The 22559-nt window shown below is 39.5% G+C and overlaps 1 protein-coding gene across 10 annotated transcripts in view; it reads left to right on the top strand.

Annotated features, from left to right (window-relative positions):
- LOC126356053 (protein pellino-like) overlaps positions 1-22217 on the top strand; it is a 237675-nt gene extending 215458 nt beyond the window's left edge. For all 10 annotated transcript variants that reach the window (XM_050006778.1, XM_050006783.1, XM_050006749.1 and 7 more), the window contains 2 exons: positions 5123-5238; positions 18445-22217. In XM_050006778.1, the coding sequence (XP_049862735.1) occupies positions 5123-5238; positions 18445-18562 (234 nt within the window). In that variant the 3' untranslated portion in view covers positions 18563-22217. The remainder of the gene's footprint in view (positions 1-5122; positions 5239-18444) is intronic.
- Positions 22218-22559: the final 342 nt, after the last annotated feature.

Here is a 22559-nt window from a genome sequence, read left to right as displayed (position 1 = left end):
ATAGGAACCCCCATTTTTTATTACATATTTGTGTGGTATGTAAAGAAATATGAATGTGTTAGTTGGACCACCTTTTTCGCTTTGTGATAGATGGCGCTGTAATAGACACCAACATATGGCTCACAATTTTAGATGAACAGTAGGTAACAGATAGGTTTGTTAAATTAAAATACAGAACATAGGTACGTTTGAACATTTTATTAATGTGGTACATGTACCTTTGTGAACTTATCATTTCTGAGAACGCATGCTGTTAAAGCGTGATTTCCTGTAAATACCAGATTAATGCAATAAATGCTCAAAATGATGTCAGTCAACCTCAATGCATTTGGCAGTACATCTAATGACATTTCGCTGAACAGAGTAGTTCGCCTTCCATAATGTTCACACATGCATAGACAATGTGATGACGCATGTTGTTAGGCATTGTCGGTTGATCCTGATAGCAAATATCCTGCAACTTTCCCCACAGAAAGAAATCCGGGGACGTCGGATCCGGTGAATGTGCGGGCCATGGTGTGGTGCTTCGATGACCAATCCACCTGTCCTGAAATAGTCTATGCTATTCAATACCGCTTCAACCGCACGTGAGCTATGTTCCGGACATCCATCATGTTGGAAGTACATTGCCATTCTGTTATGCAGTGAAACATCGGTAGAACATTACGTAGGAAATCAGCATACATTGCACCATTTAGATTGCCATCGATAAAATGGGGGCAAATTATCCTTCCTCCCACAATGCCGCACCATACATAACCCCCCAAGGTCGCTGATGTTCCACTTTTCGCAGCCATCATGGATTTTCCGTTGCCCAATAGTGCATATTATGCCAGTTTACATTACTGCTGTTGGTGAATGACGCTTCGTCACTAAGTAGAACGCGTGCAAAAAATCTGTCTTTGTGCCATAATTTCTCTTGTGCCCAGTGGCAGAACTGTACACGACATTCAAAGTCGTTGCCATGAAATTGCTGGTGCATAGAACTATGGTATGGGTGCAATCGATGGTGATGTAGCATTCTTAACACTGACGTTTTTGAGATTCCCGATTCTCACGCAATTTGTCTGCTGCTGATGTGCGGATTAGATGCGGCAGCAGCTAAAATACCTACTTGGACATCATTATTTGTTGCAGGTTGTGGTTGATGTTTCACATGTGGCTGAACACTTCCTGTTTCCTTAAATAACTTAACTATCCGGCGAATGGTCCAGACATTTGGATGATGTCGTCCAGGATACCGAGCAGCGTACATAGCTCATGCCTGTTGGGCATTTTGAGCACAATAACCGTACATTAACACGATATCGACCTTTTCTGCAATTGGTAAACGATCCATTTTAACACGGGTAATGTATCATGAAGCAAATACTGTCCACACTGGCGGAATGTTACGTGACACGACGTACTTGTACCTTTCTGACTATTACAGTGCCATGTATCACAAAGCGAAAAAAGTGGCTCAACTAAAACATTCCTATTTCTTTATGTACTACACGAATATTTGATAAAAAATGGAGGTTCCCATTTAATAAATCGTAGTTGATATCGATTTGACCTATGGCAGCGCCATGTAGCGGGCCAACCATAGTGCCATCTGGTTTCCCCGTTCAACCTAGACGAATTTCGTTCTTTGTAGTTTCTTCGCTTGATGCATATAAAAGTATTATCATCGGCGGGCCAAGTGTTTCTGTTACTACATGAGCTGAAATGGCCAAATATGCATCTTCCCTGCTTAGCATTCTCGTTCAATCATTTTGTGAAAGGTTGTCAGAACAATCATTTGTTGTTTACAGATGTCACAACCAGCTCATAGAAAATTTCCAGACTATCATTCTGAGCAATAAATATGTTAACCAACATCTGATTCTTTTATTAGCCTGAAATACGTCTACATGGTGTAGTTACCCTGAAATTTTTGAAAGTTCTTGAAGTGCATAATGCAGCAATGACAAGTCTAAAACTAAGCAATTTACACCACTTGGTCGCTCGTTGAAGTCTTCACCCTGCATGTGCGCAGTTGGTAACTACTCAGGCATAGTTACCAACCGTGCACAGGTGGGGTGATGACTCCAGTGAGCGACCAAATGGTGTAAATTGCCCTGAAGGTGACCCCATCGTGGGTTGAAACTTGTTGGTGGCAAAATAAATGATGCGATTGTGACTGTCATTTTGAATAATTGGTTATAAGTAAATTAATCGCTTTTTGTCTCCATACAACTATTTGTCTAAAAATTTAAAACTAAGCATGTTGGTTTTAGTTTCCTGAGTATGCCTCTATACTTGGATCTGTCCGAAGCATGATCTATTCGGTCTTCTTTAGCTCCCACAAGACGGTCTGCAAGAACCTAGTAGCTCTCACAAACTGCTGATACTGTACAACACTCTTCTTGTCTAACACACTTCCAATTTTCAATAGTTGAACACCAAGATCATCTGCAAAGTAGTGCAGTTCTTCATATGCCTTTGGGGAGGTGTGGTGAACATAATTTTTTTCAATGAATACTTTAAACTGATTGGTAGTTTTCGTTTTCTACATCACTTAAGCAAAGTTCAAGCCTATGGCCTGTGGCCAATGGTAAACAGTAACAGGCAGAAATTTGTCTTTATAAAGAGCCTCACTCCAGGTTTTAGGAGAGTCATCAGTGCAGCTCTATCACATGCCACAGAAATCAGTCTACTGTTTAAAATTCTTCAATCTAATTTGTAGCTTTAGAGACATTGAGCCACAGCATTTTTAAAAGACCATAAAAGACCAAGAGACTTCACACTTGAGAGTTCAGATAGGTCCATAATTAAATTTGAGGCATAATCCAAATACGCATGGCAGACTCTAATGTGTAAAATTTGAGTTGATTTGTCAATGGTTATTACAAACCTACTGTCCACTTTTACTATTGCCAGTAGAATATGTTTCCCTGTTTCTGAACTGAAAAGATTATTTATATTCTTACCCACCTTATTTGAATGTAGAATTCAGCCCATATTTAATCCAGTGAGCTCTTTAACATCGATTTCTGATAAAAGGTTGTTGAAAGATTGCTCCCCTTTTGCAACCTTATAAGGCTGTGCGAAAGGTTCTCATTGTTCTTTCTCTTCTGATATGGTTGTCAAACATTCATTTTCCACTGTTTTTTTGTTGGAACTCGGCTAAAATTAACAGCTGCTTCGTGTGCAGCAGTGCCTTTGTGATCAAAAATATTTTTCTCAGTGCTGTTTGTTGCTGGGTTTGAGTTTCCACAGAACTAGTGATACCACATCCAGTCCATTGCTTAGATATTTTCATACCAGCTTCTTTTTCAATGTCCAGAGATACAATTTTTGGTAAATCCTGTAACTCAATTTTTTGTAGTGTGCAATAAGCCAATTGTATTTCTGACAAAACTTGCTCTTCTGTTCAAAAGTGCAATAGTGTTGACTCTGTTTAAAGCTTTCTTGACATCCTCAATCCACGAAGATGAAGTGCTTCTGGAAGAAGCAGGCAATGGTGACTCCATTTGAACCAGCGGGTATTTTTCAGTTTCTTCATCTAGATTCTGTTTTTGAGGTCTTTTACTGAAATAACTATTTTATCCAGTGTAATCGACAAATGAAAACTTAGATTTTGGAATGTTACTCAAGAGAAGTGAGCAAAAACAACAGAACTGCGGCAGGCAGAGAAGTCATTTGACACACCAAACAGCTGAATTCAATAAACTTTGAGAGAAGTGACAAAATGGCATTATAGTGGAGCTGGTACAGAGTAGGGGACCAAAAGGGGAGGGGGAGGAGGAGGAGTCAGCCAGCCACAGCCATCTCCCACTTCCTGCCAGTGCAAGCATCTAGATAAAGTACAGTCTAGTCTCGTACCTAGTAGGCATAGTTTTACATCACTTCAAATGCAGCAAAACTTCTGTTGAATGAAATCTCAAAAATCTGCAGTTGTAGCCTATGTCTGTCCAAATGTTTATTAGAATATTGTGTAAAAATTTGAAGTAAATGAAACAACTACTTTGCCCCTTTTCTTGTATTCACCTGTACTACCATCAATAAAAGTTGCCTATCCAACAATCTTGGCAACAACAGTACTAGTACATGTATTCCTCTGTCATATGTATCAGAACAGTTTTCACTTATAAATTCTGTTCGCCACCAGTATGGGGACTCTTCCTGAAATTGATACATCCTAGAAAGTTTGTAACATCACAGGATCACACTTTGTGTACGTAAATTTACAGGTGCTGGTGCCTATAACTTTGCTCTATAGCATTGTTGGACTACATCTCCGAATGACGCATATATTGAAAAAACTTTGTGGCCTTTGTCCACCAGGACGTTTGAGTATTGTGCAAAAATCTGCAGTAAATTAGTCAAGAACTTCTCAAGATTTTTGGTAACTGCATTAAACCTTGACTATAGTAGGATAGGTTAGTAACACGTGTTTCTGCAAGGTGCTAGCCCATTGGGAAGTCTGTCTTTAGAGCTAAGTATAGCTCGTGATGTAATCTTGTGTAACTGCAAGTTTAACTTTACTGATAGTGGACAAACATTTTGATAACTAGAAGTTAAGAGACTGTGCATTATCAGCTGATAGCATTTATAGTTTCCTTCAAAGAACAGATTGCTGTAACCAATGGGGAAAACATTTTGTGAGGAGGTATCTGTGCACATTTTACAAAACTTTGAGAGATTCGTAGTAGAAAGGCTTCTTTTGCAGACAAGCCCTTGTTATCAGTTGGGTAACAAGAAGAAATGCTGCACATTACGTAGAAAAAAATGGCTGGCAGAGTGAAAGTGTTAAGTATATTTTACCAGCACAGTGAATAAGAATAAATTCAATACTGGATGATGTGTTACCTCCAATGCAATGCTCATCACCTTGCCTGTGCCCATTATTTTCCTGTGGTGTAATAGTAGTAGTAGTAGTAGTAGTAGTAGTAGTAGTAGTAGTAGTAGTAGTGAGCGGCTGTTATAAACACCGTACTTTGGAGCAGTATAAATGATGTAACTATAGAGGAAAAGACAAGACAGGAAGATTGTCTTAATTTTGGTTTTATGTTTTCAGTTAGTGTTAATTATGATGATAATTTTGTGGATGCTATGTGTGTTAAAATTGAGAAATGGTATTGCACTTTCTTTGCAGTATGGGCCAACAGCAAGACTGTCCCTAGGCATTGAAGCAGCCTTTTATGTAGACAGAGGACCTTTGCAGTACGCATTCAATCCTTGTGGGCACATAGCAAACAAGAAGACTGTTGAGTAAGTTCTTACATGTAGTCAACCTCTATTACTAACTTCAGCAGTTACTGTAAAGTAAGTTATATCACAAATAAGGTTTTTCTTAAAATGGTCCGATAAGAATGGTTACATGTTGCAGTAGCTATTTAAAACTTCATAACCTAATGGTCACCATGGACCTTGCCGTTGGTGGGGAGGCTTGCGTGCCTCAGCGATACAGATAGCTGTACCGTAGGTGCAACCACAACGGAGGGGTATCTGTTGAGAGGCCAGACAAATGTGTGGTTCCTGAAGAGAGGCAGCAGCCTTTTCAATAGTTGCAGGGGCAACAGTCTGGATGATTGATCTGGCCTTGTAACACTAACCAAAACGGCCTTACTGTGCTGGTACTGCAAATGGCTGAAAGCAAGGGGAAACTACAGCCATAATTTTTCCCGAGGGAGTGCAGCTTTACTGTATGGTTAAATGATGGCGGCGTCCTCTTGGGTAAAATATTCTGGAGATAAAATAGTCCCCCATTCAGATCTCTGGGCAGGGCTACTTGAGAAGACGTCAATATCAGGAGAAAGAAAACTGTTGTTCTACGGATCGGAATGTGGAATGTCAGATCCCTTAATTGGGCAGGTAAGTTCGAAAATTTAAAAAGGGAAATGGATAGGTTAAAATTAGATATAGTGGGAATTAGTGAAGTTCGATGGCAGGAGGAACAAGACTTCTGGTCAGGTGTATACAGGGTTATAAATACGAAATCAAATAGGGGTAATGCAGGAGTAGGTTTAATAATGAATAAAAAAAGAGGAGTGCGGGTGAGCTGCTACAAACAGCATAGTGAACGCGTTTTTGTGGCCAAGATAGAAACGAAGCCAACACCTACTACAGTAGTACAAGTTTATATGCCAACTAGCTCTGCAGATGACGAAGAAATTGAAGAAATGTATGATGAAATAAAAGAAATTATTCAGATAGTGAAGGGAGACGAAAATTTAATAGTCACGGGTGACTGGAATTCGAGTGTAGGAAAAGGGAGAGAAGGAAACACAGTAGGTGAATATGGATTGGGGCTAAGAAATGAAAGAGGAAGCCGCCTAGCAGAATTTTACACAGAGCACAACTAAATCATAGCTAACACTTGGTTCAAGAATTATAAAAGAAGGTTGTATACATATACTGACAGGTTTCAGATAGATAATATAATTGTAAGACAAAGATTCAGGAACCAGGTTTCAAGTTGTAGGACTTTTCCTGGGGCAGATACGGACTCTGACCACAATCTTGGTGGTTGTTGTTGTTGTTGTTGTTGTTGTTGTTGTTGTTGTTGTTGTCTTCAGTCCTGAGACTGGTTTGATGCAGCTCTCCATGCTACTCTATCCTGTGCAAGCTGCTTCGTCTCCCAGTACCTACTGCAACCTACATCCTTCTGAATCTGCTTAGTGTATTCAACTCTTGGTCTCCCTCTACGATTTTTACCCTCCACGCTACCCTCCAATACTAAATTGCTGATCCCTTGATGCCTCAGAACATGTCCTACCAACCGGTCCCTTCTTCTGGTCAAGTTGTGCCACAAACTTCTCTTCTCCTCAATTCCATTCAGCACGTCCTCATTAGGTATGTGATCTACTCTTCTTGTCAAAACTATTTATTGTGCATGTTTCACTTCCATACATGGCTACACTCCATACAAATACTTTCAGAAACGACTTCCTGACACTTAAATCTATACTCGATGTTAACAAATTTCTCTTCTTCAGAAACGCTTTCCTTGCTATTGCCAGTCTACATTTTATGTCCTCTCTACTTCGACCATCATCAGTTATTTTGCTCCCCAAATAGCAAAATTCCTTCACTACTTTGTCTCATTTCCTAATCTAATTCCCTCAGCATCACCCGACTTAATTCGATTACATTCCATTATCCTCGTTTTGCTTTTGTTGATGTTCATCTTATATCCTCTTTTCAAGACACTGTCCATTCCATTCAAGTGCTCTTCCAAGTCCTTTGCTGTCTCTGGCAGAATTACAATGTCATCGTCGAACCTCAAAGTTTTTATTTCTTCTCCATGGATTTTAATACCTACTACGAATTTTTCTTTTGTTTCCTTTACTGCTTGCTCAATATACAGATTGAATAACATTGGGGAGAGGCTACAACCCTGTCTCACTCCCTTCCCAACCACTGCTTCCCTTTCGTATCCCTCGACTCTTATAACTGCCATCTGGCTTCTGTACAAATTGCAAACAGCCCTTCACTCCCTGTATTTTACCGCTGCCACTTTTAGAATTTGAGAGAGAGTATTCCAGTCAACATTGTCAAAAGCTTTCTCCTAAGTCTACAAATGCTAGAAACTTAGGTTTGCCTTTCCGTAATCTTTCTTCTAAGACAAGTCGTAGGGTCAGTGTTCCAACATTTCTACGGAAGCCAAACTGATCTTCCCCGAGGTCGGCTTCTACTGGTTTTTCCATTCGTCTGTAAAGAATTCGCGTTAGTATTTTGCAGCTGTGACTTATTAAACTGATAGTTCGGTAATTTTCACATCTGTCAACACCTGCTTTCTTTGGGATTGGAATTATTATATTCTTCTTGAAGTCTGAGGGTATTTCGCTTGTCTCATACATCTTGCTCACCAGATGGTAGAGTTTTGTAAGGACTGGCTCTCCCGAGGCCGTCAGTAGTTCCAGTGGAATGTTGTCTACTCCGGGGGCCTTGTTTCGACTCAGGTCTTTCAAGTGCTCTGTCAAACTCTACACGCAGTATCGTATCACCCATTTCATCTTCATCTACATCCTCTTCCAATTCCATAATATTGTCCTCAAGTACATCGCCCTTGTATAGACCCTCTATATACTCCTTCCACCTTTCTGCTTTATCTTCTTTGCTTAGACCTGGATTTCCATCTGAGCTCTTTATGTTTATACAAGTGGTGCCCTTTTCTCCAAAGGTCTCTTTAATTTTCCTGTAGGCAGTATCTATCTTACCCCTACTGAGATGAGCCTCTACATCCTTACATTTGTCCTCTAGCCATCCCTGCTTAGCCATTTTGCACTTCCTGTCGATCTCATTTTTGAGACGTTTGTATTCCTTTTTGCCTGCTTCATTTACTGCATTTTTATATTTTCTACTTTCATTAATTAAATTCAATATTTCTTCTGTTACCCAAGGATTTCTACTAGCCCTCGTCTTTTTACCTGCTTGATCCTCTGCTGCCTTCACTACTTCATCCCTCAAAGTTACCCATTCTTCTTCTACTATATTTCTTTTCCCCATTCCTGTCAGTTGTTCCCTTATGTTCTCCGTGAAACTCTGTACAACCTCTGGTTCTTTCAGTTTATCCAGGTCCCATCTCCTTAAATTCCCACCTTTTTGCAGTTTCTTCAGTTTTAATCTACAGTTCATAACCAATAGATTGTAGTTAGTCCACATCTGCCCCTGGATATGTCTTACAATTTAAAACCTGGTTCCTAAACCTCTGTCTTACCATTATATAATCTATCTGATACCTTTTAGTATCTCCAGGGTTCTTCCACGTATACAACTTGGTTATGAACTGTGTATTAAAACTAAAGAAACTGTAAAAAGGTGGGAATTTGAGGAGATGAGACCTGAATAAACTGAAAGAACCAGAAGTTGTAGAGTGCTTCAGGGACAGCATTAGGGAACAATTGAAAGAAATATAGTAGAAGAAGAATGGGTTGCTTTGAGAGATGATATGGTGAATGTAGCAGAGGGTGAAGAAGGTAAAAAGACGAGGGCAGATAGAGGCCAGTGCAGTTTCATCTGTGCTTGCAGAGTGACAGGTTCAATTCAAATTAATTTGTGTGCTTGCGTGTCGAAATTTTTCGGATTTTTGCGTATTTTCGAAATAGAAAGAGGTAGTATCAAATTTTAATAACGGTCGAGTGTAACATCGTGTAGACGGTTGTCATTTGTACTACGAGAGGGGTAGGATCGCATTGTGATATCTGTATAGTGGCATAGTCATGGTCATTTGATTACTTGGTTCGTAAGTAATTGTTCATATATCTCGGCTCAATCTGGCGCTGGTGACGCAACTGTGCAGTTGCATATTGCTGTTTTATTTGTTACAACTGTATACGTCCATATATTAGCAGTAGGATGGATAGGGTGTGTGTGGGCGCAGGAGGCCACGATCAGCCGCCTTCAGGCTGATTCCTCGAGGTGCAGCAATGGCGGAGGGTCTGGCGCGTTGCTTGAGACACCCCAGGTGTCGCTTGCTGCATCCACTGACTCAGCTGCCAAGGCAGCTTCTAGTGTACCCGTCGCATTAGGGCCGTCCTCACCTCAGGGTGAGTGGTGGACTGCAACGCATTTGCGTTGCTCGAGGCGGAGGTTCAATGTGGAGGCTGGCCTCGCCCGTTCATCCTTTCAGTGGGCAGGTGGCCGCTCCTTCAGCAGGGCTCGAGCAGGCACACGGGTGCAAAGGCTTGCTGGTTATTGGGAGCTCCAACGGTAGGCGGGTGATGGAGCCCCTTAGGGAAATAGCGTACAGGGCTGGAAAGAATGCCACCGTGCACTCGGTTTGTCTGCTGGGAGGGCCTTATGCAAGATGTGGAGGCGGCCTTGCCTGTTGCTATCGAGCATACGGGGTGCAGGCGTCTGCAAGTAGTTGCTCACGTCGGCACCAGTGATGCCTGTCGCTTGGGTTCTGAGGCAATCCTCAGTTCGTACAGGCAGCTGGCGGATTTGGTGAAGACCACTGGCCTCGCACATGGGGTGCAAGCATCGTTCCCAGAGTGGATCAGGGTCCTTTGGTTTGGAGCAGAGTGGAGGGTCTCAACCAGAGGCTTCATTGACTCTGTGACGGTCTTGGCTGCAGATTTCTACACTTGCGCTATTGGATGGGGAATTGTAGGATGCCCCTAGATAGGTCAGGAGCGCACTACACAAAGGAAGGGGGCTACTCGGGCAGCAGAGTACTTGTGGCGTGCACATGAGGGTTTTTTAGGCTAGGCAGTAGTGTGAGAGGTCCTGATAAACACTCACCAGTCGACGTGTAGGCAGGGAAATCAGTACGCGCTCAGTGTAAAGACACTTCAGCTATCAAGATATTAGCAGTAAATTTTCAGTGTGCTCGGAATAAAGTTCCTTAATTCACTGCCCTCCAGGAAGCGTTTGGCGCACAAATTATTCTCGGGACTGAGACCTGGCTGAACCCTGAGATAGGAAGTTCTGAAATATTTAGTGAGGTTTGGAACATGTATCGGAAAGACAGATTAGACACCGTAGGAGGTGGTGTCTTCATTGCAGTTGACAAAAATATTGTCTACTGAGGTCAAAGTAGAGTGGAATTGTGAAGTTATATGGACACGTTTAACAGGGCTAGGTGAAATAAAGTTAATTGTTGGGTGTTATTACCGGCCACCAGGTTCCACAGTGACAGTTCTAGAAACATTCAAAGGGAGTCTACACTCTGTATTGCAGAAGTACCCGGATCATGCTATATTAGTTGGAGCAGTAGCCACGAACAGACCAGACCTCATCGACGGTGTCAGTGTTGAGACAGGGATTAGTAATCATGATGTCATTACGACTATGGTTACGAAAGTTAAAAAGTCGGTCAAGAAGGCTAGGAGAGTATTCTTACTAGAAAGAGTAGGTAAGCAGTTGTTAGCATCCCACTTACTAAATGAATCGACTTCATTTACTTCCGGTATGATGGACGTGGAACAATTATGGGCAAATTTTAAACACATTGTAAATTACGCATTGGATAAGTATGTGCCGAAAAAGTGGGTTACGGGTGGAAAAGACCCACCGTGGTTTAACAGCGCAATTTGGAGAATGCTCAGGAAGCAAAGACAATTGCACACGCAGTACAAGAAAAATTGGGAGAATGTGGACAGGCAAAAGTTAGTAGAGATTCGTGCTGCTTTAAAAAGAGCGATGCACGAAGTATACAACCACTACCACTGTCATATCTTAGCAAAAGATCTTGCTGAAAACCCAAGGAAATTCTGGTCTTATGTAAAATCGGTAAGCGGGTCGAAGGCTTCCGTCCAGTCACTCGCTGATCAGTCTGGCATGGCAACAGAAGACAGCAAAACAAAAGTTGAAATTTTAAATTTAGCATTTGAGAAATCTTGCACGCAGGAGGATCGTACAAACATACCGCCGTTCAAGTCTAGTACAGATTCCCGTATGGAGGGCATAGTAATAGACATTCCTGGGGTTGTGAAGCAGCTGAATGGGTTGAAAATAAAGAAATGACCAGTTCCTGATGGGATTCCATTTCGGTTTAACAGAGTACTCTACTGCACTGGCTCCTTAGTTAGCTTGCATTTATCGCGAATCTCTTGCCCAACGTAAAGTCCCGAGTGACTGGAAAACAGTGCAGGTGACACCTGTATATAAGAAGGGTAGAAGGACAGATCCTCAAAATTACAGACCAATATCCTTAACATCAGTTTGTTGCAGGAACCTCGAACATATTCTCAGTTCGAATATAATGAATTTCCTTGAGACAGAGATGTTGCTGTCCATGCATCAGCACAGCTTTAGAAAGCATCGCTCCTGCGAAACGCAACTAGCCCTTTTTTCACACGATATCTTGCGAACCATCAGACGGATGCCATATTCCTTGACTTCCGGAAAGCGTTTGACTCGGTGCCCCACTGCAGACTCCTAACTGAGGTACGACAATATGGGATTGGTTCCCAAATATGTGAGTGGCTCAAAGACTTCTTAAGTAATACAACTCAGTATGTTGTCCTCGATGGTGAGTGTTCACCGGAGGTTAGGGTATCATCTGGAGTGCCCCAGGGAGGTGTGGTAGGTCCGCTGTTGTTTTCTATCTACATAAATGATCTTTTGGATAGGGTGGATAGCAATGTGCGGCTGTTTGCTGATGATGCTGTGGTGTACGGGAAGGTGTCGTCGTCGAGTGACTGTAGGTTGATACAATATGACTTGGACAGGATTTGTAATTGGTGTAAAGAATGGCAGCTAACTCTAAATATAGATAAATGTAAATTAATGCAGATGAATATGAAAAAGAACCTCGTAATGATGGAATACTCCATTAGTAGTGTAGCGCTTGAGACAGTCACGTCGATTAAATATGTGGGCGTAACATTGCAGAGGGATATGAAGTGGGACAAGCATATAATGGCAGTTGTGGGGAAGACGGATAGTCGTCTTCGGTTCATTGGTAGAATTTTGGAAAGATGTGGTTCATCTGTAAAGGAGACGGCTTATAAAACACTAATACGACCTATTCTTGAGTACTGCCCGAGCTTTTGGGATCCCTATCAGGTCGGATTGAGGGAGGACGTAGAAGCAATTCAGAAGCGGACTGGTAGATTTGTTACTGGTAGGTTTGATCATCACGCGAGTGTTACGGAAATGCTTCAGGAACTTTTTGTGAGTCGCTACTGAGGAAATTTAGAGAACCAGCATTTGAGGCTGACTGCAGTATAATTTTACTGCCGCCAACCTATATTTCGTGGAAAGCCACAAAGATAAGATAAGAGAGATTAGGGCTCATACAGAGGCATATAGGCAATCATTTTTCCCTCATTCTGTTTGGGAGTGGAACAGGGAGAGAAGATGCTAGTTGTGGTACAAGGTACCCTCCACCACACACCGTAGGGTGGATTGCGGAGTATGTATGTAAATGTAGAGGTGCAAAATGGCTAAGCAGGATTGGCTAGAGGACAAATGTAAGGACGTAGAGGTGCATATCACTAGGGGTAAGATAGATACTGCCTACAGGAAAATTAAAGAGAACCACTTGCATGAATATCAAGATATTTTTTAACCAACAAACTAATAAAGCCTTTAAATTGTACATTGACTCCTCCTTCGAAACCTGGTGCGAGTTTTTTGCATTTGACAATCCAAGTGAAGGAGTGAGAGAGCGTATTAAAAAGTTTGCAGGTAGTATATGCATCTTAAATAATTCATTAAAACATTAATTAATGGTTAAGTTTAAGTTGTTTGTGAACAGTCAGCTTGCAGCTTCACACACATTCGGGTGAATAAGAACTGTAAAGAAGCAAGGATATTTCACATCAACACAGAACATCATATTCACAATTCATAGACCAGTACCCAGTAATAAGGATATCATAACCAATTATTGAATGTAATGCATATTAAGCTACAATTGTGAAATATGTGGAATGTTTCTAGTTTTGAAAATAGTCTTTTTGTGTGTGTGTGCGTGCGCTTGTGCACTGGCACGCATAGCAAACTACAGTGGTATTATACTTTGCTAAAAGTCTGGTATTTTGCGTAAAAAATTATATTTCTTTCTCTTGATTTTAATCATGAATTGTGAAGTTGATTTAAGTTCTTTTAAGACTTGTAAGATTTCATCACTGATGTAGATGATTCCAAGCTGCTAATACTTCCAACATTCATAGTAATATGTGCCCAAAGTGTCACCCTTGATTTTTAACTTTTGAGTGCCTTGTTGTATTTAGACTAACAGTGATTGCATTATGGATCGGTGAATCAAGATTTTCAACGTGTGGCTCGTCAGCATGTCAGAACTATACAGTCACAAGCTTTGAGCATACTTGACCACCATTGGAGGGCATGGTAGCGTGTATTAGTATATTAAGATAAAGGATCTCCATTTAACTGTCTGAATCCCTAAATGATACAAATGCTGACAGTTAAGGCTAAATAGTCAGTCAAGAACAATCTTTCTGACACATTCTATATCCTATTGTATGTGTAATGGTTGTGCACAACACTTTCTGTAGATTTTTTCATCGTATGATCAAAATGGAACTTACGATCTCAATTTTTGTGCTACTAGGTGGGGTGGACATACCAATGGTAATGATTGGCCTTAAATACTTAAACCAGCAGGAAATTAGTTTTGTAGTCACGTGTTTACTAAGGCCACTTCTTTGAGAAACACTGTTTTTTAAAGCCAGCAGTGATACTTCAACAAATTGTCGTCATTTTACGTCTGAAGGATTAGGAGGGAATTGGAAGTGCTTTGAATACTTGTCTGAAATTTTGAAAATGCACATTTCATTGTAACACAGCTAAAAGAACTAATGTATGTGGAGACTTCTGTCATATTTCTCCATAAGAGGCACTTTGGAAATGTCCCTGAGGCTGATCTATATTCCACTGTCCATTTGAGTTGTGAAATTGCTCAAAGATAGGGTTGCTGCTTGAGCTATAAAATTAACAGGAATTGTGTAAATTACTGAGAAACTTAAAACACCACTAAAAGCACTAAAGAACCCACTGCTTACTCCCTGCACAGTTTCAAATGTCAAAATGTTGGAAATTCATTAATCCGTTACAAAAGAGTTGCCATTTGAGATAGACATGCTACATGAGTCAGTCATGTGTGTTAGTCGTTTGAGTATTGATCTTATTTGAGGCAGAGACTGTCTGCTCTTCATTTAGAAGCAAAAGATCCTGGAAGTAAAGGTTACTACATTTCTATTGGTTGCTGATCTGAAGGAAGGAGAAGAGAGGAAGCATTATCACCATTCCACATCATTTTTAAGACCAGTATGACAGTGTGCCACTGAGTGAACTGAACTGTGTCACTCTGTAATAACTAAGGGATCGATCCTGATGTCAACTTTCAGGCGCAGCATTTCAAGCAGTGAGAGCTGAAGCCTGTTGCATAATTAGTGAGAGTGGAGAGGAGTCAGAAAGTTCATTCTTGAATTTTGCAAACTGTTCCACCATAACCGTAATAATTTGATTAACTGAGGATACTTCAGACACACAAATGCACAATAACTGCTGTTCTGGAATCACCATAACTACCAAAGATATAGTGCAGAAAGTGGAATAGAGTGTTGCAATGCTACTCATCACTGTATGAAGTCTCTTCCAGTGTGTGTCAGGTAAACCTACTCTGGTTAATCTACAGCTTATCTTGGATTCAGAGATGATGTGGCTCAAATCCATATCTGGATATCCTGTTTAAAGTTAATCATGCTCAATCCCCAATGATCTTACCTTCCTATAGACCAGGCCTGTCCATGAGGTGCCTAGGAGAATGCAAGTGGCCAATGCAAATAGTTCACTGTCTTCAGAGGAATGACCATGTACTAGGTTCATCAAAGCCTTAGATGCAAGCATATACACTTAAGACGCAGTGCTCGAAGTGAAGAATAGTTCGTTCTAGACCTGCATTGTGACATGCAGCTGTATGATAAGTTTCATAATAAAATAAATCTCATAGACTTGTGTAAAAGCTTTCCCCTTCATAAATTTCCTCGATGTGGCAAATTTGTAGCTACAGCTATGCTGATATTTGGACCTACATACTAGTACAAGCAACTTTTTTCCACCATCAAAGAGAATGAAATCTGCACACATAAGCTGGCTGACTGCCTTCAACTTATAAGGTTGTCTTCATGTTAGCTGTGCTCAGAAAGTGGTACCAACATTGATCCTTTAATGAAAAGCAAAGTAAGTTGTTATCATTGTCATACATTGTTTTTATGTTTAACATGTGAATAAAAGAGTCACAAAATATGAGTTGGTGTCAATTTAAACTTCACCCAAAAACATTTTTTGTCATAAGGCAGCATCAGTTGTGAGAAAAATCATGTTTTGTACCAAGCAGCCCTACATTCTTAATTTGAAATCTCTGTAGCATTAACATTTGTGGCCATACAATAGACTTGGTGAAAGCAGTTTCTCATTGCAGAGCTAACTTGTTCAGATTCCTCCCTCCCGTCCCCTTACCCCTTCATTAGTCGCCGAGAGCCGGCCAGTCGCTCATGGCTGTGGTGTGAGCGTATACTGATGTCTCTTTTTTTTTTTCCTTGCTTCTTGATCCCGGCTTTGTGAGATATGTTTTGAAGAGTCATGGTAAAAGTATAGTAGTGGTGTGGGACAATCTGTTGTGGGTGAATTCATTTCCGGCTTATAATCTGTACAGTTAATGTGAAATAATTTCACCTGGTACAGTTTATCCTAGAATTATAAGCTGATTGCTCTGTTTTAATGAAGTAATACCCGTTCAGTTATATTGGCATTTATTACTGGTTGTGATGTGAAGTGCTGCTTGGCGGTGTTGGTGAGTATTCAAAATCTACTTGCAATTAATGTTTGTTTATCACTAAGAATAGTGTTCGTCAGTGAAATGCGATATCAATTAAGTTACACAACAGTTGGTAATTTAACTTTTGAAACTGCTGGTTTATTGGCATTTCCGGAAAAGAACACTTTTATACTCCCATTCAATCAGCAAATTCCGTGTAACAGTTTGTATGTGTAATGGGACTTATTACGCCGTAAATTGTTCTAATGAATGAATTGATTTGCATTACAGTGTTACTGAGCAACATGATCAACAAGGTGATATGTGTCCTAATTAAAACTTTACCTCAATATTTTGAATAAATTTTTGGTTCGTTTTTATCAAAAATCAGTATTTGTCTCAAAACGTCCAAGCATGTTTGCAATATGCGATTTAATGGAAAGCTCCATCATGCGCTAGCGTGTAACCTGTTTCAAATCGAGCGTGCAGGTTTCAGTTTTTCCTGATGGGCTAAACGACTTTTTGTAATAAGTTGATGTGTCTATCACATGTTAAGTCTAAATGAAAATGGATTTCTCTCTATTTGGCTCAAAGTCATTAAATGATATTCACCACACAGGTCAGTGAACTGTGGTAACATGTCTAAGAGTAAAAGTCACACACAAATTCACACTTTTTACATGCATACAAAAATTAAAACACCTTTATATTAAACAGATAAATTATGGCATGCAATTACTAATTATACATTTCCTATTCTAAATAAACTTCAAGAACTTCTATTTCATAATCAATAAAATTTTATCCCATGAAAGAAACTGTTAGTCTGCAAAAACGGATTCAGATTACTGTCAACTCATGTCTGGACGATGACATCACGAATTGATACTTGCTTGGAATTAACAAAATACCTGTGTTGAAAAAACTATCAGTTGAGTGATTTATGGACTTTTATGGCAAATTTGGTACCCCTTGCATTTTTACAAGCACATGCCAGCTCATAGGAGCAGATCGGTGAATGGGCTGCTGCAGCCTGTGAATGTTCCTTAGTTTGCAGGAACCTTCTGCTACCATTCCTGTACTGTTACCATCCACAGTACAGTGGTCAGTATTTGTGGTTAAGTTACCTGCTTCTGTTTTCAGTATCAAAACATTATCACATTAGCTACAGCTGACTGATCAGAGACTAGAAAAATGGAGTGGAAAATAAGGTTTGAACATACCTTGTGAGAGAACTGCTTCTGTGTTGTTTTTAATCGTAACATACCTTGTGAGAGAACTGCTTCTGTGTTGTTTTTAATCGTGATTGTTACTTTTGTAATTGGCTTGACCTAAAACAGTGGTGTAGCACAGTAAATTTAGTGAGGTTCATGTCTCATATTCAGTTACAAAATTATCATGCTCTTATGAAAAATGTACTTTTAAGACACTCAGCTTTTAAAAAAAGTGAAAGATCTCTGTAACAAATAGATCACAGGTACTACAGCTCTGTAATGCTTTGGTTTAGTTGTGGTTAGACCCTTGAGGCTTAAGAGAAAAGTCCTCTAACTAGTTGTGAGGTACAAGCTGATGACTTGTTTTGAAATATATATCCTTTGTGTGTAATCAGCGCTGTGTCATCTATGTCAAGGTGCTCTTCATAGATAGCACAGTAGATTAGCTTGTATACTTTGTAGCCTCATGTGACAAGCACAAGTGTAGAAAAGTTTTGAAAAGAAAGTCCAGTGTACAAATAGCATAAGGCAATGCTTTGTAGTTGGTGTTGTTATTGTTTTGTGGTGATTGAATTTGTGCTCAGTCTGCTGTTGCCAGACACACACACACTTGTGCAATTGCAGCACCACTGTACACATGTATACTAAGAGAAATGGGCAGGCAAAAGCTATGTATAGAAAAGTGAAAATTTTTTATTTTTAATTTGTTGCTCTAAAGTGTTCTTTCATGCTTAGAGTATTTCCTTCATGGTTAGAGGCCAACCATGGTTTGGTCTTTACAAATTGCTATTCATTTTGCTAATTGAATGTGTCATAAACTGAAGTGTATGTTTCACTAATAGTGATGTGTGCATGTTATGGCTGTAGTGTCTTAAGTGGCAGTATGATTGATGTGCACGTGAGAATGTCTTGAGTGTAGAACCTTGGCTGAGACTGTAATAAAATATTTGACTCAAAGTGGAATTTCTACTTCTAAGCAATTTATAATTTGACAACTCATTTGTTTTGGTTTTTGCTATGTTTTAGGTACTGGTCCAGTATAAAATTACCAAATAGGAAAAGTAGTTTTGAGGCAAAGTGCCCTTTCTGTGAGGCTACGTTAGCAAAGCCTGTGGGTTATGTGCAGTTGAAGCAGATGACCTGAGCATATGACTAAAGGCTGGAGCATTTGCAGTTTGCTTCTAAGTTTTGTAATGTCCCATAAGTATGATGTAAGCGAATGGTGGTACTTGCCCCTGGCAAGTGACAATGTTTCCATGCTATGTTTGGAGAATCAGCTTCTGAGAAGTTCAATACCAACCAGTTAATATATTCAAGCTAATATTGGTTCTTGTCTGTGACAAGTGAAAACTGATACACGTTACTTTAAGAGACTTGGATGTACGTATGGGTGGGGACTGGAAAAATTCGATTTATTTTACGGACAATTTCGGTTCTACTTTTTGCCATTTTCGGTGTTATTTCCTCGATACATATTTTTCATAGTTCATCTTGATTTTTGTCTTATTTAATTGTTTCCAGTACTGCGTTTAAAATCAAAATACACCTCTCAGTTACATTATATTTGTTAGATATTAAACATCAATTATTTTCAGTTTTTGGACAGAAAAAGAAATTTTCCCAACAAATATTACAGTTCGTTCATTTTGTCTTATTTCATGGTAATTTAGTATTTTGCTGAGATTGAAAGTGTACATTTAGACTATATTGCATTTATTAATTTAAAGATCAAATGTATTACATCATTGTACAGAAAGGTAAACATTTATATTACACCAATTGATATCTGCAAAGAAAAGTTAACATTAACTGTACACCAAGTATGGTTTTTCATATGAAATCATTGCCATTAGTTCCAAGTTCTCTTCTGAGATATAGTGCTACCAGTCTGTTTGTACTTCATTATCTTGTGAGAATAACTGCTCCAAATCTCTGTTTAAACATGGAATCCCAATTGCCTTCAGTGCAACTGCAGCAAATTATGGGTTTTAAGAGTAGTTCCCTGCAGACATTTGACAATGTTCACAGCTCCTGCTGAAAGCTGCTGTTCAGCTTGATCCTGAAGAGATTTGCATCCTTTTAGAATTTCTATATTGCTATATGCCAGGTGTGCATGAGAGACTGTTTGCATGTCAGCATTAATATAGTTCATGATTACTGTCCTAAGATTGAAACACAATCCTAGGACCGAAAACACACATACATGGATCAGTAACTGCAAGGATCATCAGCTTTGTAGATAAAATCTGTTGCATTTAAATGTTTCTCTCATTTCTGCCTGAAGAATATACCTCTTCACCTTTTACACAAGTTTGCTGGTGTACTGACAAATTCCACGTGCACAATGGCAAAGCTATTTTACAGCTGTGTTAACATGAGTGTAATTCATTTGAGGGAGGATAATTTGAAGACTTATTCATCATATCATTTGCATGTACCTTACTGAACATGGCCTCCAATTGAACTTACATCCTCACTAGAAAGTTAATTACCCTAATCAGTTCCTAAAAGCACTCCATCTTCAGGCCACGAGTGGCCTACCAGGACCATCCGTCTGCCGTGTCATCCTCAGTGGAGGATGCGGATAGGAGGGGCGTGTGGTCAGCACAGCATTGGATAATTCCAGCATATCATCACTTTCTTCCACCATGTCTTCAAAATATACTGCCACACAAGTGGCTGTGGAAAGCCAAGAGTTTCAGCTTTCAACACTGGAAGAGGAAATGCCTTTGGATACCTTTTCTCCTCCCTTAAAAACTGTAGATGTAAATGTTTTCTCTTCCTGGTATTTGAGAATGTGCTCTTTAAGCTAAATATAACTAAGTTCAGTTTCAAAAGTTCCTTGGAAAACCATCTGCCAACAAATTCAACTAGTGTGCCCAAAACTGAAAATGATGCAAATGGTCTCCTATAATTGTTTTTCAATGAATTGACTCATTTTTTTTTATATACATAGCATTGTCACTTAAGATAGGTTTATCATCATCATATTGAATATTATAGTCTTATCAACAGTCTTCACTGTCACAGCAAAAACATGATAACGGCTTTTTTCAGTGCTCTTATCTGCTAAAGCTAAAACATCCTCATCAGCTAGTTCTTGCATTATCCCATTTTTTGGTTGTTTTTGTATTGAAGGTACCACAGTTTCCCTCGTTGTCTTGATATGAGGAAAGTCATTAGCACCATATTCAAACGAACACCACTGTTAGCATTCAATTTAAAAATATCTAAATTGAATCTGTGCTAACAAAATTTGTACTTTTTGAAATGTACAATGGCAAGCTGAAAAATACAATTTGATTATTTTGCTGTGAACTAACAGTAACCACAGCTTATCTTCGATGATGAATTCATTAGTTTTCTGCCGAAAATCTTCATTTTCCAGTTTGTCCTTTGAACCAGATATTTTCAGTGGGTTTTCTTTTTCTTGGTGACTTCAAAGCTGCTGCTATTGAAGCTGGCTGCTTACCTACACACTGGAATTATTGAGTCTATTCCCTTTGTGCTTCTCAGTTTGCATGTATTTTAATGCATATCTTTTCTGTCCCATGATATTCTGCTATTGAAATACTTAAAGAATACGTAGATTTATCAGGAGCATATAGGCCATCGGCTTCGAACTTCCGTGCTCGTATGTTGGCAGTAACTGCATGCTTTGGCATATTGTACAACCTCGAAAACTATTTCTTTGAAGTAGATCAAAATAAGCAGTGAGAAAGCCCAAGAATATTTGGACACTACTGTACTGTTGGACAAACATAACAGCTATCCTGAGAAGCCAAAGATCTTGCAGCAAGATGAATTTTGACCGACAAAGATATTCTTCAAACTGCTTTTGATAGCGATGTCTGCACAGTCCAGTCACTATGAAATAAATAATTTTTGTTGGCTGTTAATTTCGAATTTTTCCTGTCCCTAAATATGGGTTATGTGACCAGAATTGATTATTTTTTAAAAGTATTATGAAAGTACAATATGTTAACAAATAATAGACTAATCTCTCTCTCTCTCTCTCTCTCTCTCTCTCTCTCTCTCTCTCTCTGTGTGTGTGTGTGTGTGTGTGTGTGTGTGTGTGTGTGTGTGTGTGTGTGTGTGTGTGTGTGCAAAGCGCAAAAGCGGATTTTGTGTTATTAGCATATGCTCCCATTAGAGAAAAGCACGAGATGGGGAACCACCAGAAAGGACATCTAGAAGTGATCTTTGATAAGGCTTCAATTTTAACCTGCAGGAAAACAGTAACTATGGGTTCAGAATGATGGAGAATAGCTTATAAAACTCTAAAAAATTTAAGTAAACAAATCCTGTTGCTGTTCTAAACCAACAGGAATAAAAATGTTTGTTAAAGAGGTCTGCTGGAGGGGCCCCATTGTTTATATCCAGTGAATATCATTAGTAAGCAGCTTACTTTGGTCTAGGAAGTAACTTCACTCATGTAGCAAGTTATTTCTAGAATTACTATTTAAATATTATTCTGTGTTGTCTTGAAAATCAGAGCATGCAAATGTTAAAGGAGACTGGAATGCCATTTGAGAGAAAAATTACGCAGTAATCATATAGGAATAATAGCTATCAAAGTTTCAGTTTCTGGCTTATTATTTGTTGAAGGCGTGAGCACTGCAGCTTCAAAAGTTCCTCTCATCAAGTGCAAAGATAATGTGTAGCAGAAAATATTCTTTCTGCATCTTCCAGACGAACTGTATTGCTGGGAGGCTAATACTGTGATTTATGTTTGTAATCTATATTTGTTAATTTGCCCTGTCTTCAAAGAGTCAATAAATTTTTCATTTTTATAGGAATTTGTGTGTTTATTTTTTGTTCTCACTGTACCCAACACAAAAATGACCTAGTCTTCATTATAATGTTAATTAGCTTTTACAAGATGAGTTTCAAGGTTATCAGTAAGTCAGTTATCTTATGGTGAAGAGTTCTCGGGCTTCCAGCTGGGTGGCAGTTTCTTCAGACTGCGACATTTCGATGAGTGACATACTCATCATCTTCTGGCATAGATGATGAGTATGTCATTCATCGAAACGTCGCGGTTTGAAGACACCGCCACTCGGCTGGAAGCCCAAGAACTCTTCACAAGCTGTATAGCCAGGAAAACATACATTCACATTCAATTATCTTCATTTATATCT

Source organism: Schistocerca gregaria, chromosome 1 (assembly GCF_023897955.1).
Source record: "Schistocerca gregaria isolate iqSchGreg1 chromosome 1, iqSchGreg1.2, whole genome shotgun sequence".
Classification (NCBI taxonomy): Eukaryota; Metazoa; Arthropoda; class Insecta; order Orthoptera; family Acrididae; genus Schistocerca; species Schistocerca gregaria.
The sequence above is the reverse complement of the archived record's forward strand: the minus strand, read 5'-3'. Positions and strand labels throughout refer to the sequence as shown.